We start from the raw sequence: 20,698 nt of genomic DNA, 5'->3' as shown, positions 1-20,698 counted from the left end.
CTTACCAGCAGCCAGAGGGACCCACAATGGCCAGACTCACCACACCCAGCCGGGCTGCTCCAGACCCCAGAGTGAGGGTTGTGGGGATGAGCCCGAACTTCCCTGCCTGAGAGAGACCTGGGCTGAGCCTCTCTGCCTGTGGCTGTCACTCCCTCCCAACACTCACCCCTGCCTGCCCACACCTGTCCTGGCCTGACCCTTACCTGTCTACTGATGAGGATGTTGAGCAGATCCCGTAGAGCTGAGCAGGCTCCGGGCCTCCACGCCTGAGGCCTCCCCCTGGTGAGTGGCTGTCCTGGGGCAGGAGAGAGTCCAGTGGCTGCTCTGCCCACTCCTGGGTGGCCTGGCACTCACAGGCCTCATCTTACTCATCCACTGACTCCATCCACCCCAGCCCAAGTCCTGGGTCTCAGCCCTGTGTCATTGCTGAGGACACAGGGGACAAGCAAGCTGGGACCTGCCTCTCAGAAGCTCCCTGCCTGCTGAGGGGATGGGGACAGAAGGCTCCCTAAACAGACACAGGCAGTGGGGGTGGGGAAGGTGGGGAAGCCTGGGGCTGTGGGGTCCAGAGAGGAGCATGTGCTCTCCCCTGGGAGCCTGGGAAGACTTCCTGCCGGGAGCCCCTCAGGCTGGATTCCCAGGGCTCAGGGAGGAGCTCTAAGGAGATACAAGGGTGGGGAGAGCCCAGAGGGAGGGGAACAGGGCATGGGCAGGTCCAGCCCCACATGGTTGCATAGAGCTGGGAGGCCAGTGAAGCCAGGCCAGGAGGGCCCAGAGGGCAGTGTCATGGGCATCACCTCCAGGCCTGGTGGCTGTGTGCATGTCTGCATGAGGATGATGAGGGGGCAGAAGGATGGGACAGGTCTGCTTAGGAGACTTAAAGACACGACAATTCATGCAACGCAAGAGCCTTGAGTGCACCTTGGGTTGGAAAATAAAAGATTTAGGATTATTGGCACAGCTGGGGAAATTTAAATATTAGATTTATCTGCCAATGTTAAATTTCCTGAGTGTGACAAGAGGACAGCGGTCACCTGGGGAAGGTCCTCATTCTCAGGACAGCGTTGAGAGGGGTGTGTCCAGATATCTGCCACTTACTTTCCAACGGTTTTCTTTGAAATCCATCTAAATATATCCAGCTCTCTCTAGAGAGGGAGAGAGAAAACAAATGGGACAGAATGGTGAAAAAAATAAATAAAAATAATCATGATGAACCCAGATGAAGGCTATATGAGTTTTCATGGCACTAATCTTTGAGGTTTTCTAGAGATTCTTGTACATTTTCAGATAAAACCATAAGGGAAAAGTAAAAAGAAAGCCCCTGTGCCATGGAGGGAGGTGCTCGAGGCAGGGTGGAGTGGAGGAGGGGCTGGGATGAGGGGCCCCAGCTGCAGCAGGGTGTGGGACAGATGGGGTGGTGGCCAAAGGGCTCAGGAGGGAGGCTGGACGGAGCCTGTGCTGGGGGACCTGGAGCTCAGAGACCCCCTCCTGCCCTGGGACCCCCTCACACACACAGAAGAGCATCCAGAGGGATGGACCAGGCTGTGGTCTGTCCAGGGCACCACAGGAGGACAGGTCTGGGAGGACCTGGCTGAGGAGCAGCAGGCGGGCAGTGGGGCCACACCTGAAGTTGGAGCTCCACTCCTGCAGCTGGAGGGAGTCGTGAGATTGGCAGTCGGGGCCCCCCGTATCCAGGTCACCATCTCAGCAGACGTGGATGCCACAGCACCGCCCTGCACACAGCACATCACTGCTCCCCCAGCACATGGGCCCAGGAGCCTCTCCCCCGGTCCCCCAAGAAACCTGCCCCCATGGACCCACTGCAATGCCAGGTCCTCAAAGACCCCACCAGCCATGGCCACAAGGTCCCCGATGTGGAACACAGGGCAGTAGGGGCTGAAGCATGGGTCGTAGAGGCAGTGCTTGAAATAGGTGGCATCCCAGGTCTCCAAGGCACTGGACCTGAAGGGTTGGGGATGGGGGAGGATCATGAATAGCAGGGGACAAGGAGGATCTGGGGCCAGCCAGGACCCACTATGTTCACTTGGTGAGTTGAACTTGCTGAAGGTGACAGTGATTTTGATGAACAGGGTGAAGTTCTCAGCCTGGACCAGCACGGGCTTCCTGCAGGTGTGGGGAGGTAAGGGGCAGGCTGTGCTGGTCCTGGGACCCTGCCCTGGGTGTCGGGGACACTTACACAGGCACAGTGTCATTCTCCACCTGGCACCAGTCCCAGATCTCACAGGTCCTGTGGGTCCCATTGAATATCACACATTGGCCCGTTTTGATGCCTTGAAAACACAAGACAAACTCCAGGCCTCCAATCCCCACAGGGCCTGGGAAGAGAGTGGGCAGGGGGCTGATGGCAGAAAGAAGAGACACAGAGCCACCACCGGGCCTGCTGGGGGGAGCCACCCAGGGTCCCAGCCCAGCCCCCTGAACCCCATCCCAGTGGAGGCGCTGGAAGACAGGGCCCACAGTGACCATGGCTGTGCATCCCCGTCTCCCCTTCAGGACAGTCCTCGTCAGCCCAGCAGGTCTCCAGTGGATGGAGAGGGCTGAGGTGGTGAGAGAACAGAGCTGTCCAGGCCCAGGAGGTGTCTCCCCTGCGTGACCCAGCCCTGCAGTCCCCAGTGACATGCCCCTCCGCTGCTTAGCCCCCAGGTTCCCTGAGTTTGGGGCACATGGGAAAGCTGGAGGGTGCAGATAAAAGGAGGTGGTCAGAGGGGGAGGGTGAACAGCCCCCCAGCCAGATAGGGGTGCAGCGCTGTCTCCCAAGACAGAGCGATACCTTCCCTCCTGACAGCTCTGTCCCCAGGGGAGCAGAAGTGAGTCCTCAAGGCCCAGCTTCTCTGGTCCAATTCAGATGACAGAATAGGGAAGGTGGAGGGACTCTGGGAGGGTGAGTTCATGCCAGGGTGGAGGTGCTGGGTGTGGCACTCAAAGGGTGGGACCCTCCTCAGAGGAGCCTCTAGGGAAGTGGGACTCCACACACTGGCCAAGGGACCACAGTCCAGTGCCTTCTCGCCTGTTCTGCTGCAAACAGGGACATCAGTGCCTGCACAGGGTCACAGAGTTCTGGGCATCAGCCAGGAGGGAGCAGGGGCGAGGTCTCTGGGAGTCCCAGACCCCAGAGAGGAAGCACCCTCAAGCATCGGGCACTGAGTCAGACATGGCTCTGCCAGGCGGAGGGTGGATGCCGCTGTCCCTGGCCCCTGGCTCAGGGGCAGCAGGAGGAACACAGCACCAGGGTGGCAGGAAGGGTTGGGGACTCGGAGAAGCCAAATGAAACGGTCAGACTTTGTGGGGGTGGAACTGTGAGAAGTGGAATGGGACAGAGTGGGGTCACCTGCTCTGCCTCACTGTCCCTACCTATGTCCTGAGTCTGCCCCTCCTCTCCACCTGGACTGGGCCACCATCTCCTCTGACCAGACCCCAAGGTCATCAGCATGGGCCCCGCCTCTGCCCTCATCCACCTCCCTCCAGCAGCCCACGTGGTCCATCCCAATGCACAGATGGTCATGCCCCTTCCCTGAGCCTCTCTCTGGCTCTGCTGCTGCTGGATCCACTTCAGCTCCTGAGAGGGGCTCACAGGCCCTGTGATCCAGGGCGACCCGTTCCTGGCCCAGTCCAAAACTAGGGACAACCCCACTCAGTGCAGGGAGCCCTGGAAGGGTCCCAATTCACACAGCTCAGGGCCTCTGCCCACACAGCCCCCTCTGCCTGGACATCCTCAAGATCCCCCTCCAGCCTCACACCCTGCAGGAACCCCTCTCGAGGCCCCGGGTTGGCTGACGTGCCTCTGGGTCTCCCAGCTGTAGCTTCTGCCCCCATCGTGGGACCAGTCACCTTGGCTGTGCTGTCTGTGCAGGAGCTCCGTGAGGTGGTGACGGTGGAGTTTTGCAAGCCCGGTCTAGGGGAGGCTCGGCATGTGTTCGCTGGAGGCTGTGACACCACAAGGACACAGTGCATGTGCTGGGAGGGACCAGATGACCAGGCCCCTGAGAGGAGCTGGCAGGAACTCCGCTATTCTCAGGAAGCCGGCTTGTGGGATCTGATGGATTACCCAGCCCTGGCAGTTTCGAGGAAAGGGCCAGAAGCCAAGACATGGACAAAGAGGATCACACGGATTCCAGAAAACACAGACCCGTGGCCCCAGCACAATTTCAGGACAGTCTACAAACCAAACATCAACTAGACGTCTCTGAGCATTTAGAAAGGGAAGGACGTCATGTGTGTTTCTGAAAGTCAGCACATGCTCTGTGCACGTGCCTCACCTTGTTGTGGACAGACCAACTGGAACATGTGGCACCCCAGCCACTGTGGTGGGACCAACGACAAGGACTCAGGGCACAGAGGCCACACAGTTACCCTCCAGCCCAGCAAGCGATTCAGTGTGGGGCGCAATTAATGAAAGATGTCACTATGGAAAATAGAAAGCAAATAAAGTATGTTCTCAGACCAAAAAGTACATTAAAGTAGGAAACAAAAACAGAAAGGTAGCTGGAAAATCCCAAAATATTTGCAGATTAAACAACACATGGATGAAGAAAAGACGTCTCAAGAGAAAACGCAAATATTTTTCACTAAATGAAAATGAATATACAACTAATCAAAATGTGCAGAATGCAGTGAAAGCAGAACCTGCAGGGGAATTTATGGCAGTAAATGCACATATTAGGAAAAAAGGGGCCAGCCTGGTGGCCGAGTGGGTAAGTTCACAAACTCCACTTCGGCAGCCCAGAATTTCACTGATTCGGATCCTGGGCGCGGACATGGCACCACTCATCAGGCCATGCTGAGGTGGTGACCCACATGCCACAAGTGAAAACACTCACAACTAGGATCTACAACTATGAACTGGAGGGCTTTGGAGAGAAGAAGGAAAAATCGAAAAAGAAGAAGATTGGCAATAGATGTTAGCTCAAGGTGTCAATCTTTAAAAAAACAAAAAGATCTGACACAATAAGCTGGAGAAAGAAGAACAAAGGAAGCCTAAAGCAAACAGAAGAGAGGAAATAATAAAAATTACAACAGAAATTAATGACACTTAGGGGCCAGCCCAGTGACCTAGTGGTGAAGTTTCCACATTCTGCTTCTGCAGGGGGTCACCAGTTCAGATCCCTGGTGTGGACATGGCACCACTCATCAAGCCATGCTGTGGTAGGCATCCCACATATAAAGTAGAGGGAGATGGGCACGGATGTTAGCTCAGGGCCAGTCTTCCTCGGCAAAGAGGAGGATTGGCAGCCGATGTTAGCGCAGGGTAATCTTCCTCAAAAAGAAGAAAGAAATTAATGACACTGGAACAGGGAAATCAATAGAGAAATCAATAAAACAAAAACTAGCTCTTATAAAAGATTTAAAAAATGGATAAACCTCAAGCCAGGCTAGCTCAGAAAAACACAGAGAAACACAAATTCCTAATCTCAGAAATGAGAGAGGGGCTATGATTACTGATCCCATGAGCAGTAAAAGGATAATAAAGAATGTTTGACATTTGATATGTTCCCCAACGAGTTCTTTTGGATCTATAGCGAATCTTGAAATGAACTAATTCAAATCTCTCCCGGACCCTTTGACAGCTGGCTTCTAACTTAGATAACCAAAATATTGATGAGGATGTGAGTTAATGTCTGAATCATTTCCATCTAGTAAGACTCTATCGTGCATAAATTAGACATCAGCAAAATGCAAAAGTTGTGGGATTCAAAGGACATTTAGAATGAGAAAGACAATCCACAATATAGAGAAAATTTTGCAAATCGTATATCTGATAACAAACATACCTAGAATATATAAAGGACAGTAGCAACTCAGTTATAAAAAGACAAATAACCCAATTTTAAAATGGGTCAATGAGCTGAACAGACATTTCTCCAAAGACACACAAATGGCCCTTGAGCACATGAAGAGATGCCCAATATCATCAGCCGTCAGAGAAATACCGATCAAGCCCACAGTGAGAAGCCGTTTCACACCCACAGCGTGGCTAGAATCAAAGACAGACGGTGAGTGTGGGTGAGGACGTGGAGGAACTGGGACCCTCACACGCTGCTGCAGGAACGGGAAACGGTGCAGGCGCTTTGGAGAAGGTCCTCAGGGCATCCAAACAGGGACACAGAGAGTGACCATCTGACCCAGCAGTTCCGCTCCCAGGTGTGTGCCCAAAAGAAATGAAAGCAGATGTCCATGCAGAAACTCGTGCAGGAATGTTCACTGCAACCATAGTCATAAGAGACACAAAGTGGGCACAACCCAAATGTCCATCACCTGAGGAAAGGAGAAATACATCGTGCTACAGCCACACAATGGATATTATTCAGCAGTCAAAGCAATGAGGGGTCACACACGCCACGACACGGATGGACCCTGAAACCACTACGCTGAGGGAAAGAAGCCAGACACAGAAGGTCACACACTGTGTGATTCCATTTATACAGAATGTTCAAAACGGGCCGATCCATAGAAGCAGAAAGTGGATTTGTGTTTGCCTAGGCCCTAGGGGCTGGGGGCAATGGGACTGTCTCCTAACGAGGAAGGTGTTTCTTTAGAGGGATGACGGAAAGCTTCCAGAATCGACTATGCTGATGTTGCACAGTTCTGTGAATATACTAAAAAAACATGAATTGCACACCTTCAAGTGTGACTTGTATGTGAACCATATCTCACTAAAGCTGTTCCCGTGATTAAAAGACAGAATTGTGCATCGTCAACACAGAACCTAACCCCCAGAAGGGAGTACGGAATCTCGTTCACTCACCTTAAAGGATATGAACTAGGGCAACGAAACCCAGCGGAATTCTATTAGCTAACAATCTGGGTAGCAGGAAATCCTGAAATATTCACGAAGATTTCCATGTTTTAATTTTCAGAAAAAGGCATCAAAGGTTTAAAAACTCATATTCATAAATCTCTGGAAAGAATCATCATCACTCAGGGGGAGGGGCACGGGGCAGTCGTCAAATGGAAAGAAGTGTCAGTATTTGGGTCACACAGATCTGCACCCTGAATGTGAAGGTGGACCCACACCCATCACTGCTCCGCCCCCAGAGATGACCTCAGAAGTCAAAGAGGACAATTAACTATCTCTTTCGAAAGCATCAGTTTGTGAAAAAACAACATATTAAGAAATAAACATTTTAGACTCATGAAGAATTGAGTCTTCCAGATTCCCAGTTTTAAAACTATAAACTTGTGAAGAGTCCATTTCACAGGCGCTGAAGGGACTCTCCTCCTCGTGCTTGGAGTGGATTCCAGACGTGACAGATGCCTCAGGATACAACTGAAAAGAATCCATAGTGTTTGCAAAGGGCTCTTTGTTGACCCTGAATCCAACCCTAAACGCTCTATCAGACAACAGACACAAATGCGGGTCAGCACTGCCAGCAGGCAGAGAAACGAGGATCATGGGAAATTCAGTACTTTGCAGTGATGGTGCAGGGTGCGTGTCTCTTAAAATCTATCAGGGTTTAATGTACCTTCCACGAGTGAGCAAATACAAAGTGGTTCTGGATGTGTCACAAAGCTGTGCACCTGTTCATGATGCCGATCTTTGTCCCCCCTCAGTTCATGTGACCATCACCAGCCATAATACACTCCCCTGGATGCACACCACTCACCAGGGCCAAGGTGCCTGAGGTGCTGATGCCACAGAAGTCCCGGCTACTTAGCCAATGACACCTCCAACCTCCACCTCCCCCGTTGTATCCTGGCAGGTCAGGAGGACCCCCCCACCCACCCCAGCCCAGGGGCTCTCCAATGACTGTCATGACACAGTCAAGGTTTAATGACTTTGGAGGCCTGGGGTCACTAAGCACGAATGTGTAAAGAAGCTGCCTTTTATGTGCACAATGATCACATCAAGGAGTGTTCTTGACACTGAAAAGGAAGGATGTCATTTCCAGAATAAAGGACAGACCATCCCAGGAAACAGCAGTTGCCAAGCTTCCCCTGACATGTGTGTGCACATAATATACAAATCGCAATCACCCCACCTTTCTAAGGGGTTCCCTCCTCCCTAAATGGAGATATGAGAAACCTGCCCCCAGGGGTGTGGTGAGAAATGAGCACAGGGAAAGTGTGAATCCAGCCCCAGCCCAGAGCAAGAGGGAAGACGTGTCAGCTGCTTGATTCTCACACACACGTCTCCTCCTGGCCTTGATCTGCTCACTGCCCTCCATCAGGGAAGACTGTCACAGGCCAGCCTGGGGCAAAGCCTGGCTGTGGGGACCAAGCCTTGGAGAGGCCCAGGTGGGGACACCAGGTCACGATGCAGGGGCCCCATGGCGTCATTAGTACAAACAGCTCAGGTCCACTCTGCACACCCACCTGCGTCCTGACCTGCTTTGTACCAAGCACAGCGCTGGGTGGCCACGGTCGAGAGCAAGACAGCTCCTGCCCCCCAGGAACGCCAGACCCACGTGAGGACCAATGACGGCCTCGGGTAACCAGTGGTCACTGACCTAGTGCTTCTTGTAGAGATTTACATAGAAACATAGAGAAGCAAGGCATTTGACACACAGTCAACAGAAACTGGAAAAAAAAACATGAAATGAACCATCTAGCTAAATGAGTGTGGGGAAATTGCTTGAGGAAGTTTGACAGGATGCTCAGGACGTGTGATGGCTGCTGGCTGAGTGTGCAGCAGAGGCAGCAGAACAGAACCACTCAGCGAGGGAGCCAAGCACACTGGGGGGAGACTCCACCCAGAGCGGGGCTGTCATCACCGGTCCCCAAGTGACCTGTGGTAGAATCTGACCCTCCCCCAAAGTCTCCCTCAAGGTGTCATTTTATTCACGGAGACCCACATGAGCACCGTGTGCTTCGAGCTCTGGAACGGCAGGACATCAATTGGCCCTCACATACCAGGCGGCCTTGGTCCTCTACCCAGCAGGTGCCCTGGTGCCAACAGCGAGCCCACCCTGATCTGCCCGAAGCCGATGGTGACGGTAGCAGCGGAGGTGAAAACTTTAATGAGTGACGGGGCAGGAGATGACCTCCAGCAGGAACCCCAGCCGGCCAGGAGGAAATACTGAGTGGTCACAGGTCTGCCTGGTCTCAGAGGACATGGGCAGACACGGGCTGGGAGATGGGGTATGGGTGGGACTGGGGCTAAGGGCCAGTGGTGACACACCCTGTTTGGGCTGGTTTGGAGAGCAGGAGAGGGAGGCTGGGGTCTGAGGCTCTGGGCACATCTCCAAGTGTCCTGACCTCTCACCAGAATGGGGGAGGGCTGAGGGCCGAGGGCACCTCCACCCCCTCGTCCACCCCACCACCGCCACACACACACACACACAGGGACAGCCCTCAGAATGCAAAGAAGGACATGCTGAGGGCAAGGGCAGCCCCAGGAGGCAGGGGCCTTGGGGCCCCAGGAAGAGCAGAACCACAGCCCCCACCATGACAGGAAGGCCCGAGGGTCTTAGCCAAGGCCAGGAGCCCCATGGGAAGGCCAGCAGCGCAGCACTGGCGGGCTCATGGAAGGCATAGAAGCAGACCAGGAGGGACATGATGGCCATGGGGCCCAGAGTCACATCCCAGGAAGTGCCAGGAAGACCTACAGGAAGCACCCATGAAGGCAGAGTAGAGGCCAGACTGTTGGGGAGAGAGAGTGATGAGCCCCCAGGAGGCAGGTGGCCCGCCCACAGCGTCCCTGGTGTAGTCAGGGGTCTGTGTATCCATTGGGTATGTTGGGCACACCAGCGCACACAGGCAGGGTAAACGCTCACCCTCTATCACCCACGAGTGTGACCTGCAGTGACCAGGGGACCTCTTTTCTCCCCGTACCAATCTGGTACCACCTGGGTGCCACCTGCGGGAGCACAAAGGCCTGGGTGCCTCTGTGTGAGTGTGTGAGTCTGAGAAAGCATTCTTAAGGCCACGGTGAGCCATCCCGCTGGCCCCATCACACAATCTAGAAGTAGCTCGGTGCCTATGTGTGACAAGGGTGACAAGAGCAGGTACAGGGACATGTGTCTGCCCAAAGGCAGTCACATGCTCTAGATTGTAAACCAAGGATTCTTGGGTCCCATGGGGTTGGAGCCCTGGGTGCCCCACTGTCTGGAGGGGATACTGTGCATTTCTCCTCAGCTTCTGGGTGGGCGTTGAGACCTGGAGTGGCGTCAGGCCGTGGGCGTGGCATGCAGTGTGCAGCAAGGGCAGACATGTCATCTGGGGCAGGAGTCAGGCCCCTCAGCACAGGTGGGTGACTGGGGAGTGACCTTGAGCCCCACCTAGAACCTGGCCATTAAGTCCATCTTCAGCCACAGCACAGAGTCCTGGGACAGCCAGGCCAGGATGCGCAGCCTCCTCTGCACGGCCACAGGGGGGCAGCAGAGGGATGGTTGGGTTATACAGGCTCCTGAGGGCCTGGCCTGAGCCAGCACCTTCACAGAAGAGGGCACGCTGGGCAAGAGGCAACACAGAGCAGCAGTCAGGGTCCCAGCTTCAGAGAACCCAGCAATAGGGCAGGGGTCCAGGGCATCAGCAGAGGCACAATCTGTCTCCCCTCCAGGGCGTCTGACCCAGATGGGTTAAATGCCCCCTTGCTGGTCTGAAGGAAGCCAACAAGAAGAGGGGCCTCCACCAAGGTGGGCCGTCCCCTACCCTGCTCACTGCTTTCCCCGAATCCCCCTGCCGAAACCCTGGGTGCCTTCTCTCCCTCCATCAGCGCTGGCCTGGAAGAATGCAGTAAAGTTTTTCTCAGTGAGAAGCTGAAACGTTCATTAGACTCAGGGTTTCTCCTCCAGAGAATTTGTTTCCTTTTTTTTCCTCCCCAGGGAATTTAACGGGGAGCAGCACAGAGACAAGCAGGGTCCAGGGGGCACCCTCACCTGGCTGGGTGAGTGGGTGGGGCACTGTCTCCCTGAGGCCTGGAGACTTCCCAAGTGCGCACCAGTCCACCCACTGAGGGGGACGGCAGCATGGGAGGGGGGTCTCCCATGCTGAGGCCACGTCTTACCCAACTCCCACCTGTGACATCGCAACCCTAAAGAGGCCCCAAGGATTCTAGTCGTTTCTGGGAGAAGGCCAGATTCTCCTGCATCAATTCAGGGTGCACAGCATCCTCTAGGATCCAGGATGTAGAGCCGGCCCCAGACCACCCCTCACCCGGGCCCCTGGAGCCTGCTCCAGGCAGAAAACAGCCCCCAGCTCCGAAGCTGCTTGCTCTGAACCCTGGGGTCAAAGGGTGGGGACCCCACACCAGTTAATGGTCCATGGCCTGCTGGGCCAACAAGGCTGAGGGCAGTGGGCACCCAAGTGGGGATGCAGTGGGTGTGGAATGGGGGTCCCCAACGGAGATGCCTGCACCCTCGGATCCCACACTGCCCCTCACGTCCACCACGCCCCGGTGACCCTGGTTATTCCCAGCAGCTCATCCACCCAGTCCAGGAGGCCGGAGGAGGGCATGGGAGAGGGAGAGCCCCCAATGCCTCTGCTGCAGGGGACCCCTCTCTGGTCTCCCCGGGGGTGCCCCCACCTCCCCCCACCCCCACCCAAGTGGTCCAAGTGTGGGCTGGGGCTCTGCCCATCCACCCATGAGCCCTGCTCCACCGCTGTGTGACAGAGAGCAGGTCACTTACCTCTGTGCACCATGGTCTCCTCCTCTGTCACATGGGGTCACAGTAATACCTCATCGTGGGATTGTCACGGGATTAGCCAAGTTAACGCTCTCTACATATGGCACACAGCAGGGTGCCTGGAACTCGCCCTCCCACTGTTAACTCCTGTTATGATGTCCCAGGAGCTCGAGTCACCATAAGAGCTGCCATTGAAGGCACTTACTCTGGTTTTATTGTGCTAAGAGATATATAACATAAAATGTACCATTTTAAGCATTTACTTATTTATTTACTTATTTATTGATGTGACATTGGTTTATAACATTATATAAATTTCAGGTGTACATCATTATATTTCGATTTCTGTGTAGATTACATCATGTTCACCACGCAAAGACTAATTACCATCCACCCATCTCCACACACATGTGCGTAATCACCCCTTTCACCCTCCCCCCTCCCCCTCCCCTCCGAGAACCAGCAATCCAATCTCTGTTTCTATGTGTTTATTGTTTTTATTTTCTACTTATGAGTGAGATCATACAGTATTTCACTTTCTCCCTCTGACTAATTTCACTTAGTATAGTACCCTCAAGGTCCATCCACGTTGTCACAAATGGCCGGATTTCATCCTTTCTTATGGCTGGGTAGTATTGCAGTGTGTACATATACCACATCTTTATCCATTCATCCCTTGATGGGCACCTAGGTTGCTACCAAGTCTTGGCTATTGTGAATAATGCTACAATGAACATAGGCATGTATGTATCTTTATGCATTTGTGTTTTCAAGTTCTTTGGATAAATACCCAGCAGTGGGATAGCTGGATCATATGGTAGATATATTCTCAATTTTTTGAGGATACTCCATACTGCTTTCCATAGTGGCTGCGCCAGTTTGCACTCCCACCAGCAGTGTATGAAGGTGCCCTTCTCTCCACATCCTCTCCAACACTTGTTTCCTGTCTTCTTAATTATAGCCATTCTGACCAGAGGGAGGTGATGCCTCACTAGAGTTTTGATTTGCATTTCCCTGATAGTTAATGATGTTGAGCATCCTTCCATGTGCCTATTGGCCATCTGTCTATCTTCTTTTGGAGAAACGTCTGTTCAGATCTTTTGCCCATTTTTTAATTGGGTTGTTAGGTTTTTTGTTATTGAGATGTATGAGTTCTTTGTATATTTTGGATATTAACCCCTTATCTGATATATGGTTTGCAAATATCTTCTCCCAATTGTTAGGTCATCTTTTCATTTAGTTGATGGTTTCCTTTGCTGTGCAGAAGCTTTTTAGTTTGATGAAGTCCTATTTGCTTATTTTTTCTATTGTTGCCCTTGCCTGGCTGGACATGGTACTTGAAAATATCCTAAGACTGATGTCAAAGAGTACTGCCTATGTTTTCTTCTAGAAGTTTCATGATTTCACGTCTTACATTCAAGTCTTTAATCCATTTAGAGTTAATTTTTGTGTCTGGTGTAAGATAATGGTCCACTTTCATTCTTCTGCATGCATCTGTCCAGTTTTCCCACACAATCTATTGAGGAGGCTTTCCTTTCTCCATTGTGTGTTCTTGGTTCCTTTGTTGAAGGTTAGCTGTCCAGAGATGTGTGGGTTTATTTCTGGGTATTTTAAGCATTTTTAAGAGTATGGTTCAGTGGCATTAGGTACATTCACCTTGTTGTGCAGCCATCACCACCATCCATCTCCAGAACGTGCTCATCATCCAAGAGTGAAGCTCTGTCCCCATTAGACACTAACCCACGTGCCCCCTCCCCAGCACCCCGGACCCTCCATTCTACTTTCTGTGTGTGAGTCTCACTACTCTAGGTCCCTCGCAGAAGCAGAATCATACAGTATTTGTCCCTTTGTGACTGTGATTTCAGTCAGCATAATGTCCTCACAGTTCGTCCATGTTGTAGCCCGTGACAGTACTCCATTCTTTCTCGGGCTGAATGGTACTCCAGCGTGTGCATACAGCACATTTGTTTATCCTTTCATCCATCGGTGGACACTGGGATGCGTCCACCTCTTGGCTGCTGGACTCATGCTGCCGTGAACCTGGATGTACCCGGGCCCTTCCAGTGATGTGTTCTCTCACGACATCACCTTATGGTGAGCAGGTGCTGTGTCCCCATCTGAGAGACCGAGGCCGGGTAGGAGGCCTATGTGCAGAGGGGACTGAGGCCTGTGCACAGACGCTTCCTGAAAGGTCCATCAGGCAGCTGTGGACGCACTTCTCTCTGGGCGGGGCTGCAAGGACACAGAAGGGCTTTTCCTTCTCACCTGACGTCTTTCTGGTCTATCTGAGTGTGTGCCACGATCCCTCACACACTAGAGAAAAGAGGAGCTGGTGAATAAAAGGAGGCTGCTGCTGTCCTTTTCAGTCTGTGATGTGTGCTTCTTACAGAAATGTTGGGAAGAGCAGAGAAGCAGAAATAAGAAAATAAAAGCCCCCAGAGTCGGTGTGCATACTCCCAGTCTACTGTGTTTCCTGCCGATGTCCCACGGGAGGAACCTGTGGGCCTGCGGGGCGAGGAGGGAGAAGCAGGGCATATCTCCGTGGGTGCCCGCCACCTGAGGTCCACACCAGGGCCCAGATGAGCACCCCCAGCTGTCTGCCGGGGGCCCACCTCCCCACCTCCCTGCCTGAGGCATCAGAGCGGAGCGGAGGGCCAGAACCAGGAGCTCCAGCACCTCTCCTCCTCGGGCAGGTGCAGAGCCTGCTGCTGCATTTCGGCTGGGCCGGCGGTCCCACAGTGGGGGCTTCGTGCCACCATGGGGACAGACCGGCACCTTCCCTCCCTGCCCCAGAGGGACAAGGCCTTGTCCGGAGCCAACCTCAGCCCCATGCCACCTGCTCTGAGCACTCGTCCCCAGGCCCTGGGCCTCCTGGCTGGGCCATGGGTCCATGAGGACAAGGGCATGGGCTGCCCTCTCAGAAGCCACAGCCAGATGCAGGGCTTGGGCAATGGAGAAGGGAGTCAAGGGCAGTGGGAGATGGCAGGAGCTCTACACAGGCCCGTCTCCCACCTCCAAGCTTCCCCAGGAGGAAGCACGTGGGGCAGGAGACGGTGTCCCCAATGGACTTGGCGTCAGGAGGACGGCTCTGTCCTCCAGGTGGGGCGGACTCACTGGAATTAAGCTGCTGTTCAGGAACTCCTGCAGACTCGGGATGACGGGGCAATGAGTGGTGCGTCTCCTCCCCTCCCTCACACGGCCGGACCTCTGGGCAGTTAACACGGGACACGCTGCCCAGAGTCTTTAGTTGGGATTCTTGGAGTCTCCAGATGATGGGGTGGGTGTGGGGGAGAAGGTTCCAGATTCTCTTAATCTGGTCAGAGGAAGAGGGGACCCAGGGAAACTGAGGCAGTGGGGTCACGGGAGACTTTCAGTTCTGGGGAAGGAGGCCAAGCCCAGAGGGCTATTCCTTCCTGGGGACTGGGGCTCCCCAGGGTCGAAACGCAGGTGGTATGTGAGTCAGCTGACTTCAGCACTCCAGCCCCTGCTCGCTGTGCGGGCCTGTCATCCTCTGTGTCACCTTCCATGGCCCCCAGCACTACAGACACCCAGCCCAGTACAGGACCTTCTGTGAGAAGTGTCGCCACGGGGAACGTGGCCTGGGTGGATCCAGACCGGACCCCAGACCTACGACCTGTGGGACATGCTGCGGGGATATATCTTTTGGGGGGTCCCCATTCAATCTCCTACAGGAGGTGGCTGCCTTCCTCATTTCCCTGTTGGTGCCACTAGTTCACAGTGACCTGGGAAGGAGGTGGGGTGAGGGATCCTATCTTCCAGCCCCTGCCTAAGGCTGTCCCTGGTAGCTCCATGGCCAGACATGGGATTCCAGAAAAGACAGAATCCAGAGGATGGCAGGTAGCAGCTGCACAGGGGTGGCACAGAAGAGCCGAGGGAGGGCCGGAGTCCCTGGAGGGGAGGGCTCAGGTGGAGCTGTACAAGGCCTCCCAGGATGGGGTGCTGGTGGAGCAACCAGCTCCAGCCTGGGCTCTGAGCCCCCATCCACAGCGTCTTCCTCCCTCCTGAGACGTGAGTCCCTTCCACCTCCGCCCCTTTGCTCAAGCCATTCTCCCCGCCTAGCGTGCCCTCCCCTCTCCATCCCACCACTGTCTTTGTCAAGAGTCCTCCTGCTTGGTGGCCCCTCCTCAGAGGGCCCATGACTCTTTGTCCCTGGACCACTGAGCAGTCAAGCTTCCCTCCCAACTTAGAGTGGGTGTCCCAGTCTCCTCTGGCCAGAGGACAAGCTCCTGTAGTACAGGGATGGCCCTACTGCCTCCCTCCCATGCCCTTCAGGCCTCCATGGATCTTCCTGACAAAGGCACCTGAGAACCCAGGTCAGGAGGAAGCGGGTGGAAACACAGGCCTGGGAGAGAGTCCTTCCTGAGCACATTCTCACTCCTGGGCATGCACTCACTCAACAGAGACTGGCCTTGGAGGGGGGTCAGCCACGGCCATCACAGGATGGGGCCCCTGCCCAGAAGCTCTGACATCCTCACAGAACAGAGTGCAGCCTTCGAGCTGGAGGAGACCCTACAGGTAGACACTTCTGGCTGGCCCATCCCACAGACAGGGACACTGAGGTCCAGCAGGAGGGGTCGGGGAGGGGCCAGGTCCACTGCCAGCCCTGAGGTGGCAGAGCCAGCCCCGGAGTTCAGGTCCAAGGCCTGCCCATGCCCAGCTCACAGCATATCCCAGGGACAGAGAGAGCCTGGGGCAGCCCTTCTCTGGGCGGGACCAGAGTCACAGAGGACAAGGAGCATGGAGGGCTGAGCTGGGGGAACAAAGGAGGGCTTCCCTGAGGTGGTCATATCCCCACTGCACCCCAAACTCGACTTGTCTCAAAGCAACAGGTGGGCTCCCCCTCAAACCCTGCCCTCCCCAGGTCTCAGAACTAAGGCCTGTGTCTTCCGTCTCCTGGCCATTCGCTCCCTCTCTGTCACACGCCCGCCTCTGCAGGCCACAGCCTCCCCTGCCCACTGATCCTTTGGCTGCCTACTGTCCTCACAGCAGCCACAGGGATCTTATAAAAGGGGCAGTTGAGCATCACCTCTTCACAGAGTCTTCCCAGATCAGCCCATCTAGCATGGGGCCCACTACCAGATCCTGCACCCCAACATGGCTGTTAATTCCATCAGCACACAGTCCTGTCTACACCAGCTCTCATGTTAGCACAGGCCTCTGACTGCCTGTATCCTCGGCTCCACCATGAGGGACAGCGTCTCTGTTGGCTGCTGTGTCTCCAGCATCCAGAACGTGCTGCACACAGTCGGTGCCCAATAAATGCTGGGCTTTCTTCCTTACAGTTGGATGGAGGCTCTGATGGAGGACAGAATCTGCCTGATGAGATGACTGAGGTTGGTGCACGTGGGCAGCTCGATATCCAGCTTGTGCCAACATATGTCATAGATAGCTTCTTTGTCCACCATGAAGGCACAGTCAGCATGTTCTGGGGTCATGTGGGTGGTCAGGATGGAGTTGGAGGCCTCCACCACGACCGTGGAAACCTGGGGGACTGGGGAAATGGCAGGTTCGAGCTTGGACCTCTTGCCATAGTCCACCGAGAGGCGCTTCGTGAGCAGAGATGCAAACCCAGAGCTGGGGCCACCCCTGGAGCTGTGGAACATGAGGAAGCCCTGCAGCCCCATGCACAGACCCGCCTGAGAGAAAGCAGAGGACAGGAGGCAACGCGGGCAGAAGGCACAGTGCAACCTCCAACCAGCCCCGGTCACTTCTCTTCCTCTGCAAGATCACGAGATTCACACCCTCCACAGTGAACATGCATGGCACTGAGAGGCAAAGCAGACAGATGGTAAAGACGTATGGATGCACCACAGCCATGTTGGAGGGTAACACTGTGGACTCATGATTAAGGCCTCAGTTTTGCCAAAACATCACCTGGGTCGCAATCCAAGCCCTCCCCTTCTGTCCAGGACAGTGTCCACATGAAGCCTTCTCAGTTCTCTCCTTACCAGTTTCTGGTCCAGGACAGGTCGACGATCTCCTTGCTGATGGTGTAATGGCCTCTGGCGTAATTACTGGCTGCGTCTTCCTTCCCAGTGATCAGCTGCTCCGGGTGGAAGGGCTGCCTGTGGGTCCCTATGCACTTCATCTACAAAGAGGACACAGGGGCCACGAGTCTCTAAGGCCTGTTGTTAACTCACCAGGACCATCCCCTTCTACCAAGAACACACTGTTCCTTGTAGGTCAGCATCATCGGTGTCTCACAGGAAACGTCTCTGTGTAATACACAGACCACAACTGCACCCGATGGCTCTAGGAGAGAGGAGTCAACTCACGGGACAAATGCCAGTGTGACCAGTTTCCCGAGAAGGGAGGAGAGCTCTCACACCTGCAGCACACAGGCAACTCTACACATGCGTGTTTCTTCCATCCCCGTAGCTACAGCCAAGGGTGGAATTTAAAACTCCCTTACAGGCTAGACAGTCCCCAGCATGACTGTCACTGGGCAGTCCCATCAGGCCACCCTATGTGGCCTGGGTCTCACAGGCTTCAGGGTGACATTCTGTCATCTCCTGGTGGCCACTGAAAGGTGCTCTCTTTGCAGCTCTCCTCAGAAACTACCTCAGACTTCTAATCTGGAGGAACCAAATGAATATTCTATAGTGAGCTTTCTATGTCTAAGATGCAGGTCAAGACTCTTGCCCCAGCCTGAAGGAGCACACAGCACTAAGGAGGGACCAGTGCCCGGATGCCCTGCAGACAGGATCTACACAACAACCTGACCAGGCTGAGGAGGCCACAAGTGACTCCACCCCCAGCCCATCTCAGTGCCGGCCAACCTCACAGCAGGTTTTTCTCAATTAGGAGCCTGAGTCCCATAGACATTTCAGGCACTAACCTTCCAGTGTGTCACCTAACGTGACCACGGGCATATACTTGTACGTCCGTCCCTTCTGCAAGGGGATCCAAGGAGCCTGTGGGGGGCTTTAGCAAGGGTCTCCCACCCTCCCAGGACAGCCACCCTGAGTGTCCATGTACCTACCAACACGGTGGGCTCCAGGTCCACAAACACTGCTCTGGGAACACGCTTGCCAGCCCCATTCTCGCTGAAGAATGTGTTGAACGAGTCATCCCCACCGCCAATGGTTTTGTCACTTGGCACCTGACCATCAGGTGAATTCCACGTTTAAGGCAGCACCATTCCCAGCAGGCATAGCCCGTCTGGACCCCCACCTGCCCCACGTGGATAGAGACGCCCTCGCTTCCAACCAGAATGTAAAGGTGAGACCCTCATCTTCATGGCAGTCATCCCTCTATGACATGCAAATGGGACCTGACATCATAAATTAATATTTGTAAAACATTTTGGTGTCTGGAGGTTTCCTCAGACATCACATCCCATGACCTGCCATGATCATTTCATATCTGAACACCTGCCATACAACATGGATAGAGACACACTTGAACTATGAACAGGAATACTGCCATTATGAACTCATCTTCCAAGCAATCAGTAAGTAATATAAAAATTAATATAGAATAAGCAGTCAAGCAATTTTGCTTCCACCTAAGGGTGGATTTCCTACCCTGTTTTAAGCAATGGCTTAAAATATCAGACAAATTATATGAAATAACAGTTTTTGGTCACTGGACAACAGGCAGCAGAGGCAGTGATGGCTCAGAGCAGAGCAACAAAGTCAGCGTGTTTGTGCCCCAGAAGCCTGCTGGGCAGTTTCCCGGCTGCAGCAGAGGGAGGGAGACCCGAAGCCCAGGGATCCCCCAAGTTGTGAAGAGAGGATTTGGGGTTCGGGAAGGCCAAGGCAGCTGGAAACCATGGTGCCGAGACTGGGGGGAAAGAGCTGCAGGGAAGAGCTCTCTGCAGACCAGCGTGGGATCCCACAGAGCCCACAGCTGCAGCCATCTCAGCATACATGTGTGGGGGACTCCTGAGCTCACAGCTGCCACGCTGGAAAGACCTCTCCCTCACAGACACTGCACGGGGTCCTCAGAAGCAGGACCCAGTGAGGCCTCCACTCCAGGCTGTTCAGAACCCACCTAAGCAAGCTGAAAAGCAAGCTTCAAAGGGTCACACTGTTCCCAGGTGTATTGATAGCATCCCCCCAAAAAGCCTACACATAGCTAAAGGAACACCAAGAAGATCTAGCACCCAAGAATGCGAAATTCATAATGTCTGGTGTCCAATCTAAACTTACCAGGTATATGAAAAAAGTCCAAAAAATATGACCCTATGAAGAGAAAAAGAAATCAATAAAAACAGAGCCAGAGATGACACAGATGATAGAATTAGTAGACAAGGACATTAACATAACTGTTATATATCCACATGCTCAGGAAGGTAGAGGAAAGATTAGCATAATAAGGGGAACATGTTTGATATTTAAAAAACCTAAATGAAATGGCTAATGATAAAAAAAGATAATGCTTGAAATGAAAAACACGCTGGAGGTATTAACAGCAGATTATATACCACAGAAGACAAGATTTGACGATGATGAAAATGTCTGGAAATAGACAGTAGTGCTGGTTATACCACATGTGAATGTACTTAATGCTACTGAATTGTACACTGAAAAATGGTTAAATGGTAAATTTCGTGTCATGTATTTTGTCACAAAAAAAGGTGATTCTCAGCAATAAAAGGAGGCACGTCGACACGGGCAATCACATGGATGAATCTCAGTCATAGTGAAAGAATCCAAACCACAACAAAATTGAACTCAGTGATCCCATTGACATAAAACTATAGGAAATACAGAAAGCAGATTGGTGGGAGGGCCAAGGGGCACAGGGGGGCTCACAAAAGGGCACGAGGGTACTTGGGGGTGATGGACATGTTGATTATCTCGATGGAGGTGATGGCTTCATGGGTTATCAATATGTTAATCACTGTTAACCCTTGTCAAATTATGCATTTTAAATGAGTACTCTATTTTTATGTCAATTATACCTCAAAAAAACTGTAGAAAAAAAAAAAAGGCAGGATAAAGCTTTTTCAGACTTTGAAACACTGAGAGAATTAATCATCAGCAGAGCACGATACAAGTGATGTGAAAGGAACCCCTCCAGCAGAGGGGAACAATCCTAGATGGACAGCTGGGACCACGCAAGGAACACAGACACCACGACTGCTACAT

General features: G+C 53.4%; 1 protein-coding gene and 1 pseudogene across 1 annotated transcript; both read right to left on the bottom strand.

Annotated features, from left to right (window-relative positions):
• Window positions 1-644: 644 nt before the first annotated feature.
• LOC138925463 (P2X purinoceptor 6-like) lies at window positions 645-11,598 on the bottom strand. Its single transcript, XM_070275930.1, has 5 exons — window positions 11,586-11,598; window positions 2,198-2,336; window positions 2,032-2,124; window positions 1,822-1,962; window positions 645-657 (listed from the first exon to the last, which is right to left on the bottom strand). The coding sequence occupies exons 1-5, from the start codon at window positions 11,596-11,598 to the stop codon at window positions 645-647; spliced, it is 399 nt and encodes a 132-aa protein (XP_070132031.1).
• A 5,144-nt stretch (window positions 11,599-16,742) lies between these two features.
• Window positions 16,743-20,397, bottom strand: LOC100630898 (tubulin alpha-3 chain-like; annotated as a pseudogene).
• Between the last annotated feature and the right edge of the window lie 301 nt (window positions 20,398-20,698).

This window comes from Equus caballus, chromosome 8 (assembly GCF_041296265.1).
Source record: "Equus caballus isolate H_3958 breed thoroughbred chromosome 8, TB-T2T, whole genome shotgun sequence".
In the NCBI taxonomy this organism is placed as follows: Eukaryota; Metazoa; Chordata; class Mammalia; order Perissodactyla; family Equidae; genus Equus; species Equus caballus.
Note: the sequence above shows the minus strand (reverse complement) of the source record. Positions and strands in the feature narration are given on the sequence as shown.

Bases quoted from the DNA above. Each gene is read 5' to 3' on its own strand.
- LOC138925463 (XM_070275930.1), bottom strand. The intron at 2,125-2,197 runs GTAAGTGTCCCC...CCACACCTGCAG, and splicing joins GAGAATGACACTGTGCCTGT to GAAGCCCGTGCTGGTCCAGG. The intron at 1,963-2,031 runs GTCCTGGCTGGC...CCAACCCTTCAG, and splicing joins TCACCAAGTGAACATAGTGG to GTCCAGTGCCTTGGAGACCT.